The sequence below is a fragment of the Camponotus floridanus genome, unplaced genomic scaffold, assembly GCF_003227725.1.
Source record: "Camponotus floridanus strain SB8 unplaced genomic scaffold, Cflo_v7.5 scaffold165, whole genome shotgun sequence".
NCBI lineage: Eukaryota > Metazoa > Arthropoda > Insecta > Hymenoptera > Formicidae > Camponotus > Camponotus floridanus.
Window position 1 is genome coordinate 346,418 of NW_020229287.1, and position 26,241 is coordinate 372,658.

A 26,241-nucleotide genomic window follows, 5' to 3' on the forward strand; every position below is an offset into this window, starting at 1 on the left:
ATACAATATAATCTAAAACTATTTCATCAGAGCTATATTGCAGTGTTATCTTGAAAAGATCCTGGTTCTTCTTCTGAACCTTTCATGTAGCGTCGACAAGATATGCGGTTTAAAATTACTCCTCTTCCATTATTACTCTTCTTATACCTAGTTGGGTTTAAAATTCTAATTAAAAACATAGAAAAGCATTAAAAAACAAAGTCTCAGAAGTATTTATTTTATCAAATCACACACACGTAATGTACAAGTCCCATTCAAACCTTCGATTTCCGAAGTAAATCTCTTTCTTTGACGCAAATGTTCCTTAGTTATTAATTGCATATATGAATTACCCACTGCAAATTTTGATTTTCATCTTATTCGCGCAATTATTCTCTTATACACAAACGGTTATAAAACCTAACTTAAAGAACGTACATAGATTTTTCATATATAATTCTCATAGATCCTGTCATAATAATGGACTTGGTCTGACCTTTGTCTTTGATACTTGTTACTTTTTACTACTAGGCCAATCATAACATAGGTCATGAATAGATTCTTTAAAATTTTATCATAAGCGTGAAATATTCATTGTTACTCTTGTCAAGTTAATATGATAAATTTTGTTAATCCATTTTTTTTATTCACGAGAACTGCTTTGATTAATGACGAAATAATATACGCTATAGCTTGTGTGAAAAAAAGAAGTATATACAGGGTCTTAAATCCACACCATCTGATAGATTCATAGAAATCAGAGGTGAAATATCTTGATACTGAAAATATATTAAATGAGAAATGTTTAAAGCTGATCGGATTCAACATTCGCATTTGTAGGCAGAGTAACAAAATTATTACTGTGTATTTATGTTAATGATAAGAGGAGATATACAATTTCGGATTTTTAAATGATTATTCTCTATAAAGAAATTTTTTTAATTGTTCATATAATTCATTTTTTATCGTTTTGGTATGCAAAACTCAGTCTCAAAGTTTTTTCCATTACACTCTATATATATGAAGGGAGTATGAAAATCATAATACAAGCGAAATGCAAATAATTCGTCATGCAAAATTATAAATGTAGAATGAAATTTTGTTTTCAATAAAGCTTCATTTTTGAGAAAATCTGCGCGAATCTTCGTTTTCAATTTTGAAAAGATACGTCGAATAGATATGCACTTGAGTAAGACTAGACGAGAATTGCTTTAACGGACCACGTTACAATTATTTCTATTCATATTTGCAAATAATATCATAACTCACATTGACTTATCCGCTATCGTTCTTATTAAACTATATTTGAATTATGTATCAATACTTAGATATTACAAGATAAAGATATAAAGATATTGCAAGATAATTACAATATTCAATTATTATATTATACAGGAATTCAAAGAAATTTTGGAATATTGTCAGCTTACGCTATTTTAATCCGCCAATTTTGTATGCGACATTTTCAGTAATTTAATGAAATAAATACAATTATTTTTAAACTACTTTGATGCATATCAAATTGCATATGTTTACAAATACAAATAAAGATAATTGTCAGTTGGGTTGATTCATTGATATATACACATATACACATTTGATATACATAGATTTTTAAAATAGATTTTTTCAAAAACAAAGCTTTATAAAGAAATTTTATTCTATTTATAAATTTGCAACTTACATTTGCATGAAAAATAATTTCGCTTATATTATAATTTTGTATATTACCCTGTATATAAAATCTTTAAAGAAAACTCAGTAAAAAAAAATATTTTTTCGTTGCAGAAATTAAGAAAAAAGAATTATTAAAATTGAACATGTATCAAAAGCAGACCTCATACAGTTTTTAAATTGTGTAGAGGTATATATATATATATATATATATATATATATATATATATATATATACACACATACACAAGTATCATCATATTAAATTATTTGACATGCACACGTACATACATAAACTGAGCGAATTGTAAAAATAAATGAACAGTAACATGAGAATCATAGGTTGCATAAATAATTGCTTCACAAGATTTGCTTGTAAATGTAGTATTATGATTTTATCTCTTTTGCTACATCTTTATGACAGGAAACGCTATGTAAAAGAATGAAAGATAGATGATAGCGAATGAGAAACAGAGATGATAGAGAAATATTATTTCCTTATACTTTTAATTATAAATTTTGCAGAAAGTATATGTTCTTCAAGAAAATTATTGCGCGCACACACACACACACACGCGCGCGCGCGCATGCACGCACGTTTTGCATGCATGCACACACATATGCACCTTTGTAGCAAAAGAGTTAACTGATTTATGAAATGGAATTTTATAAAAATATTGAATAAATAATACATCAATATAATTAAAATATTTTACTTCAATTAATATTTTAATCCAATTATAACTTTTATATCAGAATATCCATACATCAAAATAACATTTTTATTTCGAGAAAGTTTTATCAATAGAATCTCACACACTCACACATGCAACATACATACATATTTTTACAAATTTTGAATAAAATTTGCAAATTTCAAAAAATCTATAAATACGACACTTCGATAAAATAAAAACAAAAAATTTAATCATAAATTCAAAGACGCATATAATATTATCACAACACATTATTATGGAAGTTCCACTAATCACAGTTCTTGTGTAAAAGACTGTCTAACTTACATTCAGCTGTGTAGAAAATTCAGAGTACACTTAAATCTTGGCTATGAAAATATAAAACATTGGCATATATAGTGTGATTACATTTTTTTCTCTCTAAATCAAGACTTATTGTTACCTAAATTATTTTCTTAGCAAGATAGACTATATTTATTGTATTCTCGATGAATATAATGCAACTCAAAATAAATTATTACTTACTGTTAAAAATGTGTGTGACTAGCTGACAGTTTTTGTGTCGATGGAACAGCAGTATTTGTATCAATGTTTACACTTGATTTAATTTTGCTTTCACAGAAACTGAAATTTCCAGCGAATCAATCAGAAGTAACACCACTTGCCAAGAATAGCGTCTTTGATAGCAGATATGTACTGTGCAGGGACCCAATATATCCAATATCTTGATGCTTCCGTAGTGCCCAATTGTATTGCCTACAAATTTCAAGGATTATTATTAGATTAGCCATGAGACAATAATCATCAAATTAGCATAATAGTAAACCTAATATAAATACAATATATGTACCATAATATGATACTCGGGATGATCGTGAATAGGTTCACTGTGAACACCCTTTATTGAATTCATAGGTATTTTGTCTGTTCTTTCTTTTGTACCGATCCAAAGTTGATCTTGCTCCAATTTAAATGTTAATCTAACTTTCCCTCCAGATTTGTTTAACATTCCAGCTAATGGAAATTCAGGCAAAGGTTCCTATATATATGTATATATTTATATATATCATTAATTGGCATCAATTATAGTTTTATCATAGATATATATGTATATATAGTAGTCTTTAAATATATTTCGAAAATTGAAGTAGTTTTTTAGATCATTTTATGAAAAAAGTTTAAATACATTTTTATCTTAAATGATTTAGTTTAAGAGATACAGGATGTTCAACAAAAAAATGATATTTTTTTTATATTTATTATGTGCTAATAGTAGCTAATGAGTGTTTCTAATTAATTAGAGTGTTTCTATTAATAATCTGTCCTCAATAACTGCCCTTGTGCATCATTGATGATATTAGAATTTTCCAATCACTAAAATCCAATTAACACTAATTCCAATTAGCATACAGTAAATTTCAAGAGAATAATTGAAACCATCTTCAAAAAATATAATTTTTGAACATCTCGTATTTTCAGAATTAAGCTGATCATGATAAAAGTATACATAAACTTTTCTTCATAACCATCTAAGAAATTCTTTAATTTTCGTAACATATTTAAGGGTCACCATGTATAATATATTTTATAAAAATTATACCTTACTATCTAGTATTCCTGGCATCACGTCCTCTGGAATACCTTTATCTAAAACTTTCCTATGCACTTTCTGTTGTGAAAGAGGTTCTTTGCTCACTGAAGAAACAGCTTCATCAATGAGATCTTGTTTTGTTGGGATTGACACAGCTAATACATCGTCTAACTTGGATCCAACTATCATAACTTTGGCACCTTAAATATTAGAAGAAAATTATAAAATTAGAGAACAAAATTTTATGCAACTTAAAATGAAAAAATATTTTGTCGACAACTTTAAGCTATAACTCTAAGATTACCTTTCGTTATTCCCAAATTCCTAAGAGTCTGATCATCTTTGGCTAATCCTTTAAACATAACTTTCTGCATTGCCTGCGGCACTGAGATAATTTTCTGCAAATGCGTCTTTAATTCAGCGACTGTACCATCCAAAGCAAAATTCACGCTAATCTTGCGTTTGTTGTAAATCACTGTGAAACTTATATTCTCCGTAGATGGTTCTTGCAAAGCCGTTGTATCCTGTGATTTGTCAATGTTGTTTTCCTGCTCCATTGTAAGTTCCTTTGTATCTGTTCCCAAATTTTCCATAGATTTTGGATTCGACGCGACTTCCGAACACGTGGACGAGTTGCAACAACTATCATTGTCGTCGTTCTTTACTGTATCTAGAAAAATAACAGAGAAATCCTTAAAAATTGCAAATGATTACTGTCCACATCAACTAATTTGTACGAGTGAGTTTCGAAATAATGCGATATTCGTTATTTTTTTTTCGAAAACTATGAAAGGTTAAACGTTTCGAGTTGTATCCACTCTTGAGAAAAATATGTATATTTCAAAAAAAAAAAAAGAGAAACGTACATTGCTGCATCGGGAAATCGATGATAATCTACAAATGTTGCACACCAAGAAACTTTCGATAAAAACAAGCGTAGAGAGAGGGAGAGAGGAAGATAGAGAGATAGAGAGAGTAAAAAGGTCATAAAATTATCTGACGTACACAAACACATGACAATGCATTTTGACGGAACATCGCGAAATATTTAATCGGCTAGCTTTGTTTCTTACGCGATTAAAGGGAAAGGCGACGAAAAGGAAGCTGAGGGGCGAAAAATTTTTACGAGAAAGCACATGAAAAATAAACAGGATTTAGCAACGTACCAACGTACTCCATGTTGAACCGTGTTCCGTTGGCCAATCAAAATTATCGCAGAGAGCGTTGCTCGACGTGATATCTGTGACGTATGCTTTCTAGAATGACTTTCGAATTTTTGAATCCATATATTTCCATGCAGCGAAATGTGTGACATAAAATGCACGCACCAAGAGAGAGATGGATATTTCTATGAAAAAAAAAGAAAAAAGATTTATATGCAAAATCATATGAAATGTCAGAATATTTGAGATACTTTGTGATTTTGATAGATGACTTCTCGAGTGTTATATAAATATAATTTAAATTGTAACAACAATGGTGATATAAAAATGTTTATTATTCTGTCAATTTTTAAAACACGATAATAGAATTATACATTACCAATGTAATTTGATTGAAGCAATTATCAATCTTTGTTTCTATTGCTATGTATCAATTTCGTGATTTATATATATTAATAATTTATTGAGAATAAAACTCTCGTATTGGAAATAAAACTGATGTTTATACCTAGATCATGTAGCTGTCAAATAGAAAACATTCAATAGAGAAAACTCATATCTTGTAACATTCGACGCTGATTTGCTGGATCTGAAAGTGATAGTCAAACGTGATTGGTTTTTACTTTCAGATCCAGCAAATCAGCGTTAATCGTTACAAGAATTCGTAAAGTCACATCTAGTCCTTGTTGCGACTTTCTAATTGGTTGAAACAGAAAATTCTGTATTCTTTAGAGGAATGACTGTGATTGGTCAATGACGTCTAGTAAACTATCGTATCATTTGAAAACGTCAATAGTCTGACACGATTGGTCGTTATGTGTCGTCGCATGCGATACGTGATTTGAGTGCAATAAAAGCACCGAAACTGCACTAAACAAAAAGCACTAAACTGAAGGGATATTTTACTAGCCGATCTTTCACTTCACGTGTGTCTGCCAGAGAAGGACGATGGTGAGTTCTGCGTTTTATTAAAAATGTATCCATTTATTTCGTTAGGCATCGTGTTATTCTGCACGTGATAATATTGAAGAATTAAATCTTCATTATCTAATTTCGTTTCATGTATGTTTAAGTCGGCGCATAAGACATTTATCATCAAGCGAAAGCTTGCTAAAAAACTGAAGCAAAACAGGCCTATTCCACAATGGGTGAGAATGCGGACTGGTAATACTATCCGGTAAGTTTAGACTCTTAATAATTTTAAATAATCTTAATTATTTTAAAAATTCGTCATATCTTTACATATAAATTGAAGATTTTTTTTGCTGCACATTTAATATGTACATCAACACATTGTATGCTGAGAAACAAATATTACCATCGTAAATTAGTTGAGCTTGCATATATTGGATTAATGTACATTCAATATTAATTAATATATTAATTGATCCATTGCATTTATATAATTATTGATTATTAGTTTAATAAATATATAAAATATAAATTATATTTATATTTTAATTTATTCACTGATTTATATTGATTTATGGTTTATACTATATGATTTTTTACTTATAATTATATAAATGCTACTGTGTGTCAAACTATGAATGAAATTGTATCACAATTATATTTAATCATGGAAATATACAAATTAAGGAGAGAATGATCTTATAAAATTATTTTGTTTGATGTTATTTTTGTATAATTCATATTGATTTTTTTATTTGTCTTCAATATAAACTATTAATATTATAATTATAATATGAATGAAACAATGTATTTAAAATTATTTTCTCTCCTATATTATAAAGACATTGTTAAATTATTTATTAATTCTCAAGTTTAACAAATATTAAAAATTTATGGACTATTCTTATCACATGCAATTTACTTTCAGGTACAATGCTAAAAGGCGTCACTGGAGAAGAACTAAATTGAAGTTGTAAAAACCATGTGACGATGGAAACTTACATTATATTATTATTATAACAATATGATGTACAATTTAAGAATAATCATGGATATATTAAAACCTCAAAAAAATTAAATATTTGTCATAATTTTCAGTATCTGCGATAGTGCAAATAAAATTAAACTATTAAAATATAAAATAGGTGTACATATCTCTAATATATATATTTGTACTTTAAATTTTGTCAAATTTTTTACAAAGAATTCGACACTTTACGCATATGCATATTTTTTAACCAATCTTCCAACAATTCTTCACCACTCTTAGGATGTGGCAAATAGTAATGCTTAGGTGGTGGTCCTTCTTCCAAGCGTACAAAATAATGGCAATATCTATAATGAATAATCCCTCTGCGATATTTAGCATGACGTCGTAAGCCTTTTATTACTACGCCTTTGGTGCTGAATGATTCCGCTGTGTAAAAATATTAGTTTATTATTAAATTATTAAAAGACTTGTAACATGCATTTGGATATACAACAAAAACTCAATATAATTAATCATTGATTAGTAATATTAGTAATATTTGTACATATACTCACCAACCCATAAGTTACTTTTAAACTCAACATTGTGTTCTTCTACAGCTAAACGTTGAGCTTCCAGTATAATTTGTTTAGCAATTTCAGCGCCTTTCATGTGCAGAAAACTCAACTGTTTTACAGCCTCATCCACAGACATTCCTCTCACAAAAGCAGCAATGTACCACATTTTTTTTGGGCTATATTTTATATTTTCTTTCATATGACATACATACTGAAAAAATAAATGCACAATGAGATATAAATAAACAATTATTTAACATTAATATAACAAGAACAAATTTACAGCAGGCCTTCTTTCTTCATCTGGTTTTTGAGGTGGAAAAATCTTCTTGTTATGACTCAGAAATAACTTCGGTCCTTGAAAATTATGTTTATTGCATATTGAAGAAAGATGAAAACTGCATGTTGGTAGATTTAATATTTTTACTGTGTTTGACAGTATATTCGCTCCATTTATGGCACTTCTACCATAAAATGCTAAATGTTTTACGCACTGACGAATATTCTGCATTTTCTAAACATAAATTTATACATAACAATAGAAATAAATAAAGCTCTATTATAAATAAATTAAATAAAAAATTAATACGAGCCAAGTACAAAAAATAATAAAGCTATACTTCTTAATACTTCTAAAATTTGACATTTATTTGAACTTATAAATTATACTTTAATTTTTTACGAAATGTCATTATTTTCATTTTTGCAATTAACTCGTATTTAACTTATTTATAAATTTATGTCTATATTTATTGCTGCACAGAATTGAAGCGTAACTACAGAAGTACAACTAAGAAAATTATATAATTTAATAATGAAAATATAACAAATTTCAATTAATGATTGATGTAAAAAGTTATAGAAAGAGAGAGAAAAAAAGATTATTAATTTTTTATACATATAAAAAATGTTCTTGAAAGAAGCGTTTGTATAAAATATAACCTCATAATCATTTATGTTATTTTTACTATGCACACACATATAGATAAAAATATGCTTACAAAGGAAATTTTTAGTCTAATATCAAATTGTCTCTATTTCACTCAAGATAAATTAATTTTTGTCTAAATACATATGTAAAACAAATATTAAGAAAACACAGTTTAACACCGGACATTTGACTTCTATTCGTGATGTATTCTGTGTATGTATGTGTGCGTCTTTCATTCCCCCATCCTCACCACATTGCAATCAGTTAAATTTCTATTTCAATAAAATAAATGTTAAAAAAGAGCTTTTCCTTAACATTTATATGTTGCATGAAACAAATTATTGATATTTAAAATGATAGGAAGATAAAATAAAATTTTTGATAAAATTATAAAAATTTTAATTATCTTTTCGTATAATACTAAAATAACGTTATAAAATTATATAAAATACAAATGTTTATATATGAAACTGATTTATAATAATAGTGTAAAGAACTTAGTCTTTCTAAAATATTTTCATGTAATATTTACATTAATTACATGAAACAAACTGTGATTTAAAATAATAGGAAAATAAAACAAAATTTTCAATGCAACTAAAAATTTTAATTACTTTTTTTATATAAGATGTCAAGTGATGCAAGTTTATTAAACTCAATTTCGAGTAGATGTGAGATGTAGACAATGTAATCTTTATCAATCATAATTATAGCGAAATGGTATATTTTCAAGATCAATCAAACCTGCATAATTAAATCATTTGCTTGTAAAAACAAATACAAAAGTCTTTACTTTTCGGATTTACATTGTTTGATATCTAGGGTATTCATATAATAACGATAAACATCATCATAAAATTATATAAAATACAAATGTTTATATATGTATAAACAATTTATAATATTTACAATTTCTCCGTGAGTTCGGGTACAGCCTTAAATAAATCTGCGACTAATCCGAAATCTGCTACTTGAAAAATGGGAGCCTCTGGATCTTTATTGATTGCTACAATTGTTTTAGAATCCTTCATGCCAGCAAGATGCTGAATTGCACCCGAAATTCCAACCGCTATATATAAATTCTGAAACCATAATCATGAGATTTTTTATGTGCATGTACAAAAAGATTGAGATAAATTTATTCTAAAATGAGATTCTGCATTTCTTTGCATTTCTAATTACTAATTTTAAAAAATATTTAATAAAACATTTATACAAAAATAGTATATAGCACTATGTAAACGATTGTTAAAAATTATTACCAAATGATGTATTGTCTAATTAATGTTTAATAATGTTATAAAAACATGAGACATTTTGATGCTTGTGTCTCTTCAGCCACATTATATTATATCATTAAATGAACATAAGAACTGATTGATATAACTTATTAAAAATAAAATGAGATACATTTACAATTGCTTCTTATATTTATTTAACAATGTAACATAATGTGGCTGAAATACATTTGAGCATAAAAATGTTTCACGTAAACATCAATTGATATATATTTGATAAAAATTTTGAACAATTGCTTGTAATAGTCCTTTATTCTACTAAATTCTATAAATAATTTTTTAATCAGCTATTTTTTATATACTATTTTTGTATATTTATTATTAATTTTACTTACAGGAGCAACAATTTTTCCTGTTTGTCCTACTTGCAAATCATTTGGCACAAATCCTGCATCGACCGCAGCTCGAGAAGCTCCTACCGCTGCATTGAGTTTATCTGCCAGTGTATATAATAATTTGAAATTTTCACCAGATTTCATTCCACGTCCGCCAGAAATCACAACTTTAGCAGATGTCAGTTCTGGTCTATCAGATTTACTGAGCTCCTGTTTAATGTATTGCACTTGATTTGAAGTATAATCACCAGTAGGAAGACTTTCATGTTTAGTTTCACCACCTTCCAAAGGTAATGGTTCAAAAGAGGTGCTTCTCACAGATATCACTTTTACATTGTCTTTAGACTTAAGAGTCTGAATAGCATTACCAGCATATATGGTACGTACAAAGGTATCTGGCGTTTTTATATCAATAATATCACTTATTGGAGATACATCTAACTTGGCTGCAATCTTAAATTACAAAAATATAAATAGAGATTAAATATGACACAAATAAAACATAAATATATGTAGTTGATACATAATACACTCTTGAAAATATGTGTTACATACTAACCCTAGGAAGCAATGCCTTGCCAAACGCGCTTGCACCAGATAATATATGTGTAAATTTGAGTTCATTATGCAATTTAAGTATAAGTGGCGTCAATGACTCTGCAGTAAATCCTTTAAATGCATCACTATCTGCAAGGAGAATTTTGGATATACCTTTGGCCTTACATACTTTTTGTGCAACTGTATCACATTTTGTGCCAGCAACTAGTACAGTTACATCGCCACCAATTTTCTTGGCAGCTGTTAATGTGTTGCAAGTGATTGGTAATAAATTCTCATTATTATGTTCTGCAATGACCAAGGTAGATTCATAACGTATTAATGAGCCAAACTGTAAAGTAAATGACACATATATTTAAAATATTTAAATTTTTATCACACATATTTCTCATATCAAAAATAAATAAAAAATAAATAAAATAAATAAAATTGAAAAGACGTTGTCATTTAATTTACATAAAAAACTAATATTTAATGAATATCTTAAAGATTGAAAGACAATTGCAAAATTAACATCTATCTATATGTTAACAATAAAGTTCAATATTAAACAAATATAAGCAAATATGGCAAAGTATTTAATGTGTTTCTTGCTAAAATATAATAAGAAGTACAATGAAATCAGAACAAAATGAATAACAAAAAAAATATCAGGAAAAAAATGAATAACTAGAAATGGATAAAACAAAAATGAATAGGGGCACAGTAAAAAAAAAACATGCTCACTTTGCTAGCAGCTCGCAATGTTCTGGTGCAGGTGAAAAGCATTGTTATAGAAATTTAATTTCTTTTCTTGCCTTCAACTTATATTAATCAGTAGAAAAATAATGTTTTATGATCTCTGTACCAAGATAAGGTCCAAAGTCCTAACAGCTGTAGCAAAGATATCAATCAAGTGGGGGTCGGAGCAAATTATAGAATGTATTATGTGTATTATATAAAGTATATAATTCAAGCAATATATATTGTTTATAAAAAGCTATTATATTTGACATTTATTTGTCATATTAATATATAAATATTATGAGATCTTTGTTTTTTTTCAATCATTATTCAATCCGTCTTCCATATAACATTTAAGGCAAATTCATAGGATGCTCATTTTAACTGTCAAAAAATATCACGTGATCAAAAAATGACGAATTGCTGTCTTTATTTTTAGTCACGTGACGTTGACGTTGAAAATGTGCGTCGAAAATCAGCATGAAAAGGCGCCTTTAAGATTTATTCAGATTTAACATTATTTGTTTCAATATTACGTTTTTTTATTGATTGAGAGATTCTTTTCGAAAATAGCGAAATCAATTTTTTTGAAAATTTCTTAAAATTTAATAACAATCCTATGCATATACTATGTATCTACATAACTATATACTTATTAATTACCAATCTTATTCATATAAATTAAAATTTTTTTATCTTTGTATTATTATTAATATAATATATTTTCTATATAAATAAAATTAATAAACTCTTTCTTTTTTTTCTTTAATACTCTTTTCTACAATATTGGCAATTAAGTAGTATGAACAAATTTTTTAACGTCAAAAAAAAAAAAAAAAAAGAGTGGTTTCAATTTTATTCAAATATTTTAGTAAAGCTATCTCTCTGATGATAAATATATAATTGTTTAATTACTTCTACTTGAAAATCTTTTCACGAGAGCTATTCCAACTACTTGTATTACTTTCATGTGTTTAGATTTAATATATCATTATTTTTCTTTTTTTTTACAAGTATATATATTTATAAAAAAAGAAAAATGTAATTAATAAGAAAATTTCTTCTATAATCTCCTTATATTCCTTATACTCCTTATCTTTTCATTCTTCCATATTATTATACTGTTATGAGCTAAATGCAATTCTTTTTTAACATAATCTTATTAGTTTTATTTTTTATTAATAAAATTTAATTTGCCACATCATTACATACAAATAGATATTAAATATCTCAATTTATCTTCGCTTTCTACCACCAACTTTTTTGTGTAAGTCTCGTTTGCCTTTTCCTGCTTTTGGTTTTCTAGCGCCTTTGCTATGTTTTAGTGAATTTTTTTTCTTTTTATTATTAGTTGGTGCAGAGGATTGTTTTATCCTGTAATATTTGAACAAATATTAATTATTACGCTTTCAAATGTATGTCTAAAAATATAAAAATAAATATTATTGCTCGTTTCTTAATTATCATGTTGATACAAAAATAAAGTTCTTTTTTTTAAACGAGTAATTTTTTCACCTCTTATTCTCAATAATTAAAATTTATATTAAAGTGCAACTCAGAGAAAGATTTTTATAAGTTATAATGCAGGCAAGATAAACTCCAAAAACTTCTTTTAAAATAACACTCACATATCTTTATCAAAGAAACATATCTGAGTGTTACTTTAGACCCACTAAATCTCAATTTTATTAATAATAATAAATATAATAATAATATCTCAATTTTATTAATAATAATAATAAATATTAAATTATATAAAAATTATGATAGAACTAAGGATATCCCACAAATTTTTTTAAAGAATCATTTATGTACATATTATTTTGTTTCATTTAGAATATTATAAATTTAACATTTAAACTATAAATTAAACATTGGGGGTACTATAAAATTAAATTTGCACAAATAAAAACTTACTCAGTAATCCCTGTTGAATAATTTTCATGGAGAATTTTAGTTTTCTTTTCTAAAATGCCATCCACCAAATTTTTATTTTGATGTCTTTCCTCAACAACATTTAATGGGGGTGCTTTCCTCTTTCTCTTCATTCCAGGTACTTCCTTGGCAATTCCCTTTGCATCCTTCTCTTTTGATAGCCTGTAGCAATATTATATTGTTTAATTTAAGGAAAAAATCAGAGGAAATAAGTTATAAAAGGTATGAAGAGCTACTTAGGCTGGAATTTTCCAACAGATGCAGTTGATGTACGAGCTATAGTTAAAGCTTCAGAAAGGTGTTGAGAATTTGGAAAGTGGTCTTTAGTGGGCAGACCGACTCTTGGTAGTTTTATGTTTTTCGATTTGGCTATGTTGCGAAGCCTTTGCAATTCGTTTTTGGATTGTTTTTCCTGTTTAGCTTGTTTAGCTTTAGTAAATGGATCAACAGTTGAATCAGCATCATCCTTAGCTTCTATCAACCATTCTTTCTGTTCCTGAGCTTTTGCTCGTTTATAACCATATGTTGGTATCCATTCCTAAAAAGAAAAAGTTAAGAAAAGATTAGATAAATTGAAAATTATATATTGTAAATTTCATATTTAGTTATTTTAAATTATAATATATATGTACACATGTAATTGGATTATTAAATATAATGGTATAGTTTTAAATAAGAATAAATGTCTTACTTTTAATTCCTCATCCCATTTCAGTTTCGATTTACCCTTCTTTTTAGTCTGTATGCCTTTCTGTTTGGCAAACAACTGCCACTTTGTCAAAGGTTTGGGTTTTGGAATAACACGCGAACGTGGTAATACATATTCTGGCTTGGGCAATGTAGCTGTTATAACTTCATCTACCCGTTCTACTGGCAAATCCCAAATTTTATTAATTAATAATTGGACATTATCTCTTGTCAAACTTTTTAAATATGAATTTGGTTGCGATCTACAAAATATAAACATAAATTTAATAATAACTAATAAGTTATAACAACAATGTTGTAAATTATAATTTACCAATTAAGGTAAAATAGTATAATACACAATTAAGGTAAAATAGTATAATACACTCCAGCAGAAAAAATTTCTTATTCATTGCTCAAACAATGAGTTTGTCAAAGCACTATAATTTTTTTTTTTGAAGAAATAAAAATGCAATTCTTATAAATATTCAATCAATATTTTTATTTAGTTAAAATATGAAGTTTTATTTTGTCAAGACATTAATTTGAAATTTTAAAAAATGATTTTTGTTAATTATAGTTATTTGAGGCATTTTTCGCCAAAATCCAAAACGCTTCCTTCAATATTTTTGGAAAGTTGATAATTAGGACTTTAATTATTTAAAGTAACTAATTGGGAGTTTAATTAATTAAAAAATGATGTATTTATTAATCACAGTATTAGTAAATCTTTGTAAATTCTAATTATCAATTACTGAATCTATTCATCATTTAAATATTATATTTATAATGATTTAAGCAAATGTGGGATGTATTATATAGTTTTATACTAAATAACATTAAATAAATAAATTATTATCATATGATAAATTAAGGTTACTTGAGAGTTTTCGTATCCAAGGTATTATAATCGGATGCAAGTAAAGTTCCCAAATCAATATCAAGATCTTTATCATCTTTATGTGATTGAATTGATGTTGTAATTGATTTGGTATCCATTATTTATAAATTACAATCACATAAAATATATAATTATAACCACGTGTTATCAGTTCATATCGAAACACAGCCCGTTAGTTGATGCGTCACCAACTTTATAACTAGAAAAAGTTACCCACTTTATAACTAGAAAAAGTTGGCGAAAATTAAGGCTGATGTCACATTTGTCGTACGACAAATTTTTTAAGCATATTGATTGGCTGAGGGATAGTAAATTTCTGGTTCTTTAGAAACTTTCTATTCTGCAGCCAATCAATATGTTTAAAAATTTTGATGTATGACAAATGTAATGTCAGCTTAATTCAGAAGGCATCCAGTATCTCCAGTTGCTAGCAACACTGATTAGAGTCTCTAGATCGTTTCTAACCATTTCTAATCAATTTTGATGCTTTGTAATTTCGTGATATGAGATTTATTCTAATGTGTATTTCATTGTAAATAAACATAAATTAGCACATAGTAAATATACGATTATATAACAATCTCCAAGAATTAACTATGGTAAGTTTATAGGATATATTATAAGAATACGTCATATCATATAGCAAGTAAATATATTACATCTTGCTTTTTCTTTGTGTATCCTGTTTATAATCTTAAATCCAATCGAATGTATTTTTAATTTTAGTTATTCTACTCCTTCTTCAAATCCTTGATCGGAAAGGATGTGGTTGTGGAGTTAAAAAATGATCTTAGGTGAAGTTTTACGCAGTAGTAAAATAAAATTTTTCAAGTAACTAAAATCCACTAACTTTACATTATTTTATTTTAGTATTTGTGGAACATTATATTCCGTCGATCAGTACCTGAACATAAAATTAGCCGATATTAGCGTAACAGATTCTGAAAAATATCCTCATATGGTATGTACAAAATTGATATTTTTTTACATGCTATTCAAGTACAATTGTTAAAATTGTCTGCATAATATGTGATCAAATTGTAACTAAATCATGTATTAAATTTTAGTTATCGGTAAAAAATTGTTTCATCCGTGGATCTGTAGTACGATATGTGCAACTTCCAGTAGACGAAGTAGATATTCATCTCTTAACTGAAGCAGCACGCAGAGAAGCAATGAATGCTCAAGCAAGATAGTTCATAGTTATCTTAAATATTATTTATGTGCAGAATATTTTTTCTTTAATTAATGCATTTGTTTCACACTATATAAAATTAAGAGATATAATTACTTTGTTTTTTTTTCACACAATTGCGAAAAATGTGAATAATAAAATGTATCATCTTTCAATATAACTTTAATATATATGTGCATACAAATCTTTATTCAATCGTTTAGAAGTTTTGTAACAAATAGATTTTAAAGTTTTTTAAAAATAAATGTTTAATTATAATGAAGATAAATAGTATAATTAATCACATTTATTTGCATTATATTTCATAAAAATAAGTATACAATCAGGTTATATGTTTATTATGTTTTCATAAAAATAACGAGTATATAATCAGGAAATATTATTTATATGTTTATCTTATTATTTCCAGTTTGATAAAGTCATATCATACTAGATATATTTTCCCTTTATCTCTGTATTTTCTGGTAATAAAGCACAATAAACAGGTGCTACAGCTCCTTCATCTGGTGTCAGAGGTCCTTTGTGATTAATCATATCTGTATCTACATGACCAGGATGTACTGCATTTACTGTGATATCTTTTCGGGAATCCACGTTAAACATAGATTGATGAATACCAGCTAAAGCAGATACTCCAATTTTGCTTGCCATATATGTTGAATTTGGCCAGCCAGCTTGTATATGTGTATCAGATTTTGCAATTCTAGAAATGAAAAAAAAAAATATATATATATATATATATATATAAATTTTATATATATAAATTTTGAAAGGTTTTTTTGGATTAATATATAAATTCCTATATACACATAAATGATTGAAATTATATAATTATTTACTTGACAAATTCATGCATAATTTTATCTAATTCTGCTTCGGTTAGATTTGGATCAGATAATCTCTTCTTCAATGCACCACCAGTAATGTTGCAAAGACGTCCAGCACTGCTAAAAACATGCACTACTCGAGCATGTGGTCTAAGTAATGGATAAAATGCAGTACATACTTTACGTAAGTTGAAATAATTTACTCTTATTGTTTCTTCAGCTTGAGTTACAAAAGACACAGCATCATCCTATAATAATATATAATCAAGTGTTACATATCTATTATTTAATTTTATGTTTACATATTCCTTTTTAAATAGAATTTGTTTTTCTTTTTCCTCTTACATTTTATTTTAAATTAATTATCTTACTCAATCTGTACATAAAAATAGAATAAAAAATCTATATTTTATGACATGTCTGTCTTATTTTATCTTGACATTTTATGACATAAAGTATATAATAGAAAATATTAATTTTGTACTTTTATACATAAAAAGATAATATATAAACTGATATGAAGAATAAATACATTATAAGTTATATTTTATATGTGTCAAAATAAATTATGAAATTTCTTGATAATTGTTATGTTTCTTGCATGAGTTTGACACAATAAAACTAATTTTAAAATATAAAAAATTATTCTAGTAAAAAATTTTAAATGCCACTTGTGCAATCATAAAAATATCAATTTGTTGACATATTTTAGCTAAGCAATATTTATTCATTATATATACATATATATTCATAAAATATCATTTCTAATATTTTGTAATAAAATAAAAAATATAAAACATTCATATATATTGTTTTAGCTTAAAAAAAAGGAAATAAGCAAATTATTCTTTAAAATCGATTTTAAAAACCAAGTTTTAATATTTTAATTACGTTAAATTTTATGGCAGCGTTGTTAATTAATACATCCAAACCGCCGTATGTGTTCTTCAAATAATCCCGGAATTCCGTGATGCTCTCATCATCGCTGATATCTAATTGATGGAATTTCGGATTCAATCCTTGTTTCGCCAATTCACTGACAGCATTCAAGCCACGAGTAACATCGCGAGCCGTTAAGTAAACATTCCCATCGTATTGTTGACAAAGGGATCTGACAATAGCATAACCGATACCTTTGTTTGCCCCTGTTACCTATTAAAAATAAGACAGCATTACTTGCAAATTTTTAAGTTTATGAAAATATCTAATTAATAAAAATAATTAATAGCAGATACGAAACAATGAGGAATAGAATAAAAAAAATCTATATTTTATGACATGTCTTATTTTCTATTGACATTTTATGACATAAAGTATATAATAGAAAATATTAATTTTGTACTTTTATGCATAAAAAGAATAATATATCTTTTGTTTCGCAACTCATGTTTAATTATTTACCACGGCCACGTGTATCATTGTATTTCATTCCTACGTAACATATGATAAGATTGATATTGTTTGACAACAGACTTGACCACTTCGTTATGACATTCACTATCTGATGATATCTGATCATATGACTATAGGGATAGAGATAAGGTGATATTTCAAAAGCAGGGAGAAGAATGAGACGTCATGATCCGCTTTTAGCACGCTTATATCGACAAGAACATGAACTACGAATCTAAAAATGTGAATAATAAAATGTGTCATTTTTCAATATAACTTTAATATATACATACGCATACAAATCTTTATTCAACTGTTTAAAAGTTTTGTAACAAATAGCTTTTAAAATTTTTTAAAAATAAATGTTTAATTATATTGAAGATAAATAGTATAAATAATCACGTTTATTTGTTCCTTTACATTATATTTCATAAAAATAATGAGTATACAATCATGTCATATTATTTATATGTTTATCTTATTATTTCCAGTTTGATAAAGTCATATCATACCAGATATATTTTCCCTTTATTTCTGTATTTTCTGGTAATAAAGCACAATAAACAGGTGCTACAGCTCCTTCATCTGGTGTCAGAGGTCCTTTATGATTAGTCATATCTGTATCTACATAGCCAGGATGTACTGCATTGACTGCGATATCTTTTCGGGAATCCACGTTAAACATAGATTGATGAATACCAGCTAAAGCAGATACTCCAATTTTGCTTGCCACATATGCTGAATTTGACCAGCCAGCTTGTATATGTGCATCAGATTTTGCAGCCCTAAAAATGAAAAAAAAAAAATATATATATATATATATATGTATAAATTTTGAAAGGATTTTTTGGATTAATATATAAATTCCTATATACACATAAATGATTGAAATTATATAATTATTTACTTGACAAATTCATGCATAATTTTATCTAATTCTGCTTCGGTTAGATTCGGATCAGATAATCTCTTCTTCAATACACCACCAGTAATGTTGCAAAGACGTCCAGCACTGCTAGAAACATGCACCACTCGAGCATGTGGTCTAAGTAATGGATAAAGTGCAGTACATACTTTACGTAAGCTGAAATAATTTATTCTTATTGTTTCTTCAGCTTGAGTCCCAAAAGGCGTAGTATCATCCTATAATAATACATAATCAAATGTTACATATTTATTTTTTAATTTTGTATTTACATGTTCTTTTTTAAATAGAATTTCTATTTCTCTTTCTTTCTCTTAAATTTTATTTTAAATTAATTATCTTACTCAATCTGTGCACAAAAATAGAATAAAATATCTATATTTTATGACATAAAGTGTATAATATAAAATATTAATTTTGTACTTTTATACATAAAAAGAATAGTATATAAACTGATATGAAGAATAAATACATTATAAGATATATTTTACACATATCAATCTGTGAAAATAAATTATGAAATTTCTTGATAACTGTTATGTTTGTTGCACGAGTTTGATGCAATAAAACTAATTTTAAAATATAAGAAATTCTAGTACAAAATTTTAAATGCCACTTGTGCAATCACATAAGATAAAAATATCAATTTTTTGACATTTTATTTTAGCTAAGCAATATTTATTCATTATATATATATATATATATATATATATATATATATATATATATTCATAAAATATCATTCCTATTTTGTAATAAAATAAAAAAATATAAAAAGATTTATATATTTTTTTTACTTAAAAGAAGGAAATAGGCAAATTATTCTTTAAAATCGATTTTAAAAACTAAATACAGTTTTAATATTTTACTTACTACGTTAAATGCTATGGCAGCGTTGTTAATTAATACATCCAAACCGCCATATGTGTTCTTCAAGTAATCCCGGAATTTCGTGACGCTCTCATCATCGCTGATATCTAATTGATGGAATTTCGGTTTCAACCCTTGTTTCTCCAATTCACTGACAGCATTCAAGCCACGAGTAACATCGCGAGCCGTTAAGTAAACATTCCCATCGTATTGTTGACAAAGGGATCTGACAATAGCATAACCGATACCCTTGTTTGCACCTGTTACCTATGAAAAATAAGACAGCATTACTTGCAAATTTTTAAGTTTATGAAAATTCTAATTAAAAATAATTAATAGCCGATATGAAACGAGGAATTTTTGTTTCGCAATTTATGCTTCATTACTTACTACGGCCACGTGTGTCATTGTGTTTCCTACGTAATATATGATAAGATTGATATGTTTTGGCGACTTGACACTTCGCTATCGTTCACTATCTGATGATGTCAGATCATATGACTATAGCGATAGGGTGACATTTCAAAAGCGGAGAGAAGAATGAGACGTCATGATCCGCTTTTAGCACCCTCTTCGACAAGAACATGAACTACGAATCCAAAATTTACGAATGTTTTCAATGGGTAAAAAATAATGGGCACAATTTCCGGTTGCGTTCCGTGCTAGGTGCAGGAAATGTCGATAACACAAAAGTATCGATAACGCTTATGTATAAATAAATTTCAAATATATAAATAAGTCTTCTATAATTTTATTTTCTTTCTCTTTTTATTATTAATATATTATTAACCATTAGACTGCCGGGAAAATCACTTTTCACAGGTAGCAAGATGACGTCTTCAGACATCTTAATAACGTACAATAGCGTCATTAAAACGTTATTAAGATATCATTTAACGTCACTCTGCTACCTGGGTTGTAGCTCTAAATAAATATCAAAATTCTGAGTAATGTATTATTTATTTATATAGAAAAATATTTGAAAAAAAACCACTATTTTAATGAAAAAATGCCGGCAGTATCTCACCATTTTTTCTCTCTTTCTTCGGGCAAGTCTACATATATGACCAATATGATTAATTGATTCCATCTTTATATATTTATCATTATGTGCTATTAATTAAAGCCGTACACAATATTCAGAAATCACAATTGCGTGAACGTCGAGCACAGGAATGGCCGTGCACAGAAACGAATACGCAGTGGTCGGCCGCTATGTTGTCACGTGACTGCGACGTCACAGCTACGTCACTGCTACGTCAAACGCGTCATACGGCCGCCATGTTGGCGCGTGAATCGGAGTCATACGCAGTTACACGGATCGTCGTACATCCGCATTTTTCGCGTCTTTTAACCGTTTTTAAACGAATATCGCGACTGAACGAGCGTCCAAAGTATCCAAGGATGATCGCGCGACTTTCATAGTGTGTCGATGGAAACGCGCGACAGCGATTTTTGACGATATTCAGTGATGGCGTCATCGCGAAGATGGAGCGAAGTTGCGTCGCATTATTCACGCCCTTGATGATAATTATCGGATGCGAGCGAATATCGGGAGTGCTGAATAAAGTGTCGCGCGTTCGCGTTGATGATATCGTGTGCGATCAAGATCGGAATGAAACGTCCCGAGGCGAGCGAGTGGAGCGACCTGTGGAACAGCCGGTGAACGGTGAGTAGATTTGATTTATCATATTTGCGTGACAATTCGTGCTCATTCGACGCTTATACAGCATCGCGATGTCCCGAATTACATTCGGACAAATCGGCATCATAATTCGATTCGGTACAATTCAAATAAAGTCGATCGCGTGAAGATGGTTATGCTAGAAGCGATTTCAAATTTATTTTGTACGCGCGCGCAGCATATTACAGCCTATCTCGTAGGGCTGCCAACTGTTAAACGATAAATTTGTTCGATCTAACCTAACCTAACCTAACCTAACGTTTTAGTGTCTTTGGATGTCGAATGTAAATATAAGCGTATGCTCCCTGGATTTTATCATGTTTTCAAAAATAATATTTAATTATTTCATTAGTGTATTACATTTTATTACGTAGTATATTAATCGTATTAAATGTGCGACGTACAGTTTTTCACATTTTAATGAGGAGCATATAATATAATTGGTTAGGTTAGATTAAATTAAAACAAGCTGCTGTGATTCATTTAACGTAATAGGATTAATTTGACGAATGTGCAGCTATTGAAGAACATGATAATTGTGGACACATTTTTAAAGTAATCATGAGTGTCTTATCCCATCTCGATTACATGAAATTAAAATATAAAATATTTATGTATTCCACATTAACGTTATTCATGACAAGTACTATATTACTACATTACAAGTACTTTTCTTATATCTCAATCATATTCAACCATTTATTTCATCGATGAAGCTTTTCATATATCCCAGACAATATGATACTGTGTGTGGAATTTTACACAGGTAATACATTGCACAAAAATAATTTGCTCTCAAGTATTGTGTGCATTTCTCAAAAATAAATCAAATTAAATTATTTTCAGAATCCAAACATCGCTACATTGCCAGGATTGTATCTTATTATAACTGTGATATTATCACCTTTTAATATGTGTGCGCAGTATTACATACATAAAATATATAAATTTATTTGAAACGTACTGAAATCTTTATCTTATTTATAATATTCATGATATTATAAAAGAAAATTGCAACTCTAATGAAACAGAATGGCGGAATAATTGGTTGATACTTATACTGGTCTACAATATTTACCCTTTTTTTATCATTAGACTTTTGGTGCTTTTTTTATTATACAGATGTTATCTGTAAATATAGTACTCGTAATGTTGTTTCTGTATCACTGTAAGCATACAAAAATGATAGCATTTGCAGGTAATTATGTTATACTTATATATCGTAAGAAAGAGAAAATAAAATTAAAGTTGAATACTGAATGTGCCCTAAAGTAAATCTCATCTAAATAAATAAATGCATAAATGTGCGCTCCACATTCCTCATGAAAAAAATACATAATATTAATCTTTATATATTATTTTTAGATTTGTTTTTTATTCTTTTAAATTCTCTAGATGCACTTTTCATTTCTGCTCTCTTTCTTTCCAACTACTAAATATACTACTAATCTATCATTTTTAATATAGATCTGTCATTTTTAGTGTACATTATTGCAGTAAGTGGAATAAAGAGCAAATCTTTTGGCACATTTAAAATGTACAGAAAAGTCAGTTTTATCTGCATTTTATTCAATAGAAATATTTAAAAAAATCTGAAAAAATTCATACGTCTTTTTTAATCTTAATCTTTCTAAATAAAAATTAGAATAATAAATTTGCAAAATAATTTGCTTTAATATATTTTTATTGCAAACATGAAGCCAAGTGCTCAAGGTGCATCACTATGAAAACATCGATAGAATAAAAAGTAGATCGTATACAAAGAAATTAAAATATTTACACTACATATTTGATATAGCATTTAATCGATATGTGCAGTAATACGATAAAATCTAATTTTCTCTCGAATTTTTTCACGAAATTTAAATGAAATTACTAAGAAAATATCAAACATTCAAATTGTTCAATAGTCTTGCGAAAGAAGCAGTTCTCGCTTAAAGAATCTTTAGAAAAAAAAGTAAAAAAATTCTAAAGAAAAAAAAGGACAAATAATTTTAAATCTCACATCGATATTTAATGTTATACTAATATTTTTAATGTAACACTTCATTTATAAAGATTTTATTTTGTGAAACGTTTATACATAAAAGTACAATGATTATAAGGCTTCTTTAATCTATTGTTTCATCTTCGCATGATTTTCGTTTATAAAATATTTGTGCCTCTGGATATTTTTCTCTGGAAGCTTTATGCAATGTGTGTAACCTAAATCTGTTAACGTACAAGTATTAGAGTAACGGAATAAGTATATGTAATTTGATTAAAAATACGTTTCTTACATGAATTTTTAATTACATATTTTGTTATACTACAAATAAAAAAATTATGCTTGCGCGACGTGATTTTAACAATTTACCGACATGCACAAAATGATGACTTTACCGGCAGTCGAAAGGTATTTTGACTACGTAATTCTGACGTTTAACGCGAATGCAGATGGCGATACTAAACAGCAAAAAAGATGGCCGCATTGTGTGAAAGGCGAGGCGCGAAATATTGCATTTCGTATATCCTTCTTTACGAAAAAAATGTATGGAAGTGTTGTACACGTATTCGCGATTAACATTTCGGTGTTGATGAATACTAATCAATGCAAGTATAATTTGTCGTGCATTGGATATCTCTTCAAATTCTGTATATTCATCGTTTCATTTTTCGAATCGTTCTGATCGCACGTTCCGATAATACAGTGATCCAAAAAAAATCGTTGAATATATTTCGTACGATTAGAATCGTGCACAGTATCGAATGACTTTTATTTATTTGAAGCGCGATATATTTTTGTGCGGACATTTATCGAAAGGAATGCACGAGCTTCTCCAAATTGAGATGAGGTAAGATTGCAAAATATCGAAGCTTTATGCAATGTGTGTGTAACCTAAATCTAAAGGAGGACATCTGGAAAAATATCGGACAGAGAGCAGTGAGAGAACCTGAGCAGCCAGAGAGATATGCGGTGAGTAATTTTTAAAAATTACTTATTATTTATATATATTATTTTCAAAATAGATACAGTGCTTATTATTTTTTCACTTTCTCGATAGTATATGTAATTTGATTAAAAATACGTGTTTTACATGAATTTTTAATTACATATTTTATTATGCTACAAATAAAAAAATCATGCTTGCGACGTGATTCTAACAATTTACCGACATGCACAAAATGATTACTTTACCGGCACTCGAAAAGTATGTTGACTACGTAATTCTGGCGTTTAACGCGAATGCAGATAGCGATACTAAACAGCAAAGAAAGATGGCCGCATGAGTGAAACGCGAGGCGCGAAATATTGCATTTCGTACATCGTTCTTTGCGAAAAAAATGTGTGAAAGTGTTGTACGTATTCGCGATTAACAGTTCGATATTGATGAATACTAATCAACGTAAGTATAATTTGTCGTGCATTGGATGTCTCTTCAAACTCTGTATATGAATCGCTCTCAGTCTTTTAAAATGCAAAACTAAATATTATAAGATTTGACTTTGGAAAAGCGCGATAAAACAATCGAATCATTCGTAATTCATATCATTAGCATAATATACCATGAATTTTCTACGTTATATATTGAATCGAAATTGCGCGAAAGAGGAAAAAAGGAACAAGCCTATGAATAGACATTTCCATCCTTTACTTAAAGAAAAAGAAATTAAAAATATCTCAATTTTTTTCTCTGTTTCTTCGGGCAAGTCTACATATATGACCAATATGATTAATTGATTCTATCTTTATATATTTGTCATTATGTGCTTTCAGAAATCAAAGTTGCGCGAACGTTGAGCACAGGAATGGCCATGCGCAGAAACGAATGCACAGTGGTTCAGCCGCCATGTTGGCGCGTGCTTGCGACGTCACAGCTACGTCACAGCTACGTCATACGCGTCATACGGCCGCCATGTTGGCGCGTGAATCGGAGTCATACGCAGTTACACGGATCGTCGTACGTCCGCATTTTTCGCATCTTTTAACCATTTTTAAACGAATATCGCGAGTGAACGAGCGTCGAGAGTGTCCAAGGATGATCGCGCGACTTTGATAGTGTGTCGATGGAAACGCGCGACAGCGATTTTTGACGATATTCAGTGAAGGCATCATTGCAAAGATGGAGCGAAATTGCGTCGCGTTATTCGGGCCCTTGATGATGATTATCGGATGCGAGCGAGTATCGGGAGTGCCGAATAAAGTGTCGCGCGTTCGCGTTGATGATATCGTGTGGATTTGTGTGCATCAAGATCGGAATGGGACGTCCCGAGGCGAGCGAACTGTCCGAGGAGGAGCGGCCTGTGGAACAGCCGGTGAGTAGATTTGATTTATCATATTTGCGTGATAATTCGTGCTCATTCGACGCTTATACAGCATCGCGATGTCCCGAATTACATTCGGACAAATCGGCATCATAATTCGATTCGGTACAATT

At 28.4% G+C, this 26,241-nt stretch overlaps 7 protein-coding genes across 14 annotated transcripts; 2 read left to right on the forward strand and 5 right to left on the reverse strand.

The window, feature by feature from the left end:
* Positions 1-2,536: 2,536 nt before the first annotated feature.
* Positions 2,537-5,558, reverse strand: LOC105250555 (ubiquitin domain-containing protein UBFD1). 3 transcript variants are annotated; one of them, XR_889135.3, is made up of 7 exons: positions 5,482-5,557; positions 5,106-5,287; positions 4,244-4,609; positions 3,949-4,139; positions 3,199-3,387; positions 2,874-3,104; positions 2,537-2,716 (listed from the first exon to the last, which is right to left on the reverse strand). XR_889135.3 is itself a non-coding variant. In XM_011256716.3 (6 exons), exons 2-6 carry the CDS (start codon positions 5,116-5,118, stop codon positions 2,994-2,996), a joined length of 870 nt encoding a protein of 289 aa, XP_011255018.1. In that variant the 5' UTR covers positions 5,119-5,287; positions 5,482-5,558; the 3' UTR covers positions 2,564-2,993. The 3 variants fall into 3 exon arrangements, 2 of the variants coding, with proteins under 2 accessions (XP_011255018.1, XP_025262978.1); XM_011256716.3 differs by having other exon boundaries at positions 2,564-3,104; positions 5,482-5,558; XM_025407193.1 differs by lacking the exons at positions 5,106-5,287; positions 5,482-5,557 and adding an exon at positions 4,806-5,078 and having other exon boundaries at positions 2,564-3,104.
* A 340-nt stretch (positions 5,559-5,898) lies between these two features.
* Positions 5,899-7,093, forward strand: LOC109609950 (60S ribosomal protein L39). The gene is made up of 3 exons (XM_020027327.2): positions 5,899-6,053; positions 6,176-6,279; positions 6,943-7,093. Exons 1-3 carry the CDS (start codon positions 6,051-6,053, stop codon positions 6,989-6,991), a joined length of 156 nt encoding a protein of 51 aa, XP_019882886.1. The 5' UTR covers positions 5,899-6,050; the 3' UTR covers positions 6,992-7,093.
* A 71-nt stretch (positions 7,094-7,164) lies between these two features.
* Positions 7,165-9,575, reverse strand: LOC105250554 (39S ribosomal protein L22, mitochondrial). 2 transcript variants are annotated; one of them, XM_020027326.2, is made up of 4 exons: positions 9,403-9,575; positions 7,846-8,076; positions 7,560-7,773; positions 7,165-7,431 (listed from the first exon to the last, which is right to left on the reverse strand). In XM_020027326.2, exons 2-4 carry the CDS (start codon positions 8,071-8,073, stop codon positions 7,211-7,213), a joined length of 663 nt encoding a protein of 220 aa, XP_019882885.1. In that variant the 5' UTR covers positions 8,074-8,076; positions 9,403-9,575; the 3' UTR covers positions 7,165-7,210. The 2 variants fall into 2 exon arrangements, with proteins under 2 accessions (XP_019882885.1, XP_011255017.1); XM_011256715.3 differs by lacking the exon at positions 9,403-9,575 and adding an exon at positions 8,564-8,716.
* On the reverse strand, positions 9,097-11,598 carry LOC105250553 (electron transfer flavoprotein subunit alpha, mitochondrial). Of its 2 annotated transcripts, XM_020027325.2 has the most exons (5): positions 11,411-11,598; positions 10,686-11,015; positions 10,127-10,579; positions 9,403-9,575; positions 9,097-9,311 (listed from the first exon to the last, which is right to left on the reverse strand). In XM_020027325.2, exons 1-5 carry the CDS (start codon positions 11,450-11,452, stop codon positions 9,296-9,298), a joined length of 1,014 nt encoding a protein of 337 aa, XP_019882884.1. In that variant the 5' UTR covers positions 11,453-11,598; the 3' UTR covers positions 9,097-9,295. The 2 variants fall into 2 exon arrangements, with proteins under 2 accessions (XP_019882884.1, XP_011255016.1); XM_011256714.3 differs by lacking the exon at positions 9,097-9,311 and having other exon boundaries at positions 9,399-9,575.
* A 985-nt stretch (positions 11,599-12,583) lies between these two features.
* Positions 12,584-15,113, reverse strand: LOC105250552 (ribosome biogenesis regulatory protein homolog). The gene is made up of 5 exons (XM_011256713.3): positions 14,910-15,113; positions 14,034-14,292; positions 13,579-13,880; positions 13,325-13,504; positions 12,584-12,781 (listed from the first exon to the last, which is right to left on the reverse strand). Exons 1-5 carry the CDS (start codon positions 15,026-15,028, stop codon positions 12,643-12,645), a joined length of 999 nt encoding a protein of 332 aa, XP_011255015.1. The 5' UTR covers positions 15,029-15,113; the 3' UTR covers positions 12,584-12,642.
* Positions 15,114-15,358: 245 nt separating this feature from the next.
* LOC105250551 (U6 snRNA-associated Sm-like protein LSm2) lies at positions 15,359-16,219 on the forward strand. The gene is made up of 4 exons (XM_011256712.3): positions 15,359-15,529; positions 15,657-15,724; positions 15,801-15,891; positions 15,998-16,219. The coding sequence occupies exons 1-4, from the start codon at positions 15,527-15,529 to the stop codon at positions 16,124-16,126; spliced, it is 291 nt and encodes a 96-aa protein (XP_011255014.1). The 5' UTR covers positions 15,359-15,526; the 3' UTR covers positions 16,127-16,219.
* A 264-nt stretch (positions 16,220-16,483) lies between these two features.
* Positions 16,484-20,716, reverse strand: LOC105250549 (carbonyl reductase [NADPH] 1). Of its 4 annotated transcripts, none has more exons than XM_025407181.1 (5): positions 20,530-20,716; positions 20,143-20,406; positions 19,252-19,487; positions 18,857-19,129; positions 17,928-18,104 (listed from the first exon to the last, which is right to left on the reverse strand). In XM_025407181.1, exons 1-5 carry the CDS (start codon positions 20,545-20,547, stop codon positions 18,101-18,103), a joined length of 795 nt encoding a protein of 264 aa, XP_025262966.1. In that variant the 5' UTR covers positions 20,548-20,716; the 3' UTR covers positions 17,928-18,100. The 4 variants fall into 4 exon arrangements, with proteins under 4 accessions (XP_025262968.1, XP_025262966.1, XP_025262967.1 ...); XM_025407182.1 differs by lacking the exon at positions 17,928-18,104 and adding an exon at positions 18,564-18,579; XM_025407183.1 differs by lacking the exons at positions 18,857-19,129; positions 19,252-19,487; positions 20,143-20,406; positions 20,530-20,716 and adding exons at positions 16,484-16,828; positions 16,965-17,200; positions 18,354-18,579 and having other exon boundaries at positions 17,844-18,104.
* Between the last annotated feature and the right edge of the window lie 5,525 nt (positions 20,717-26,241).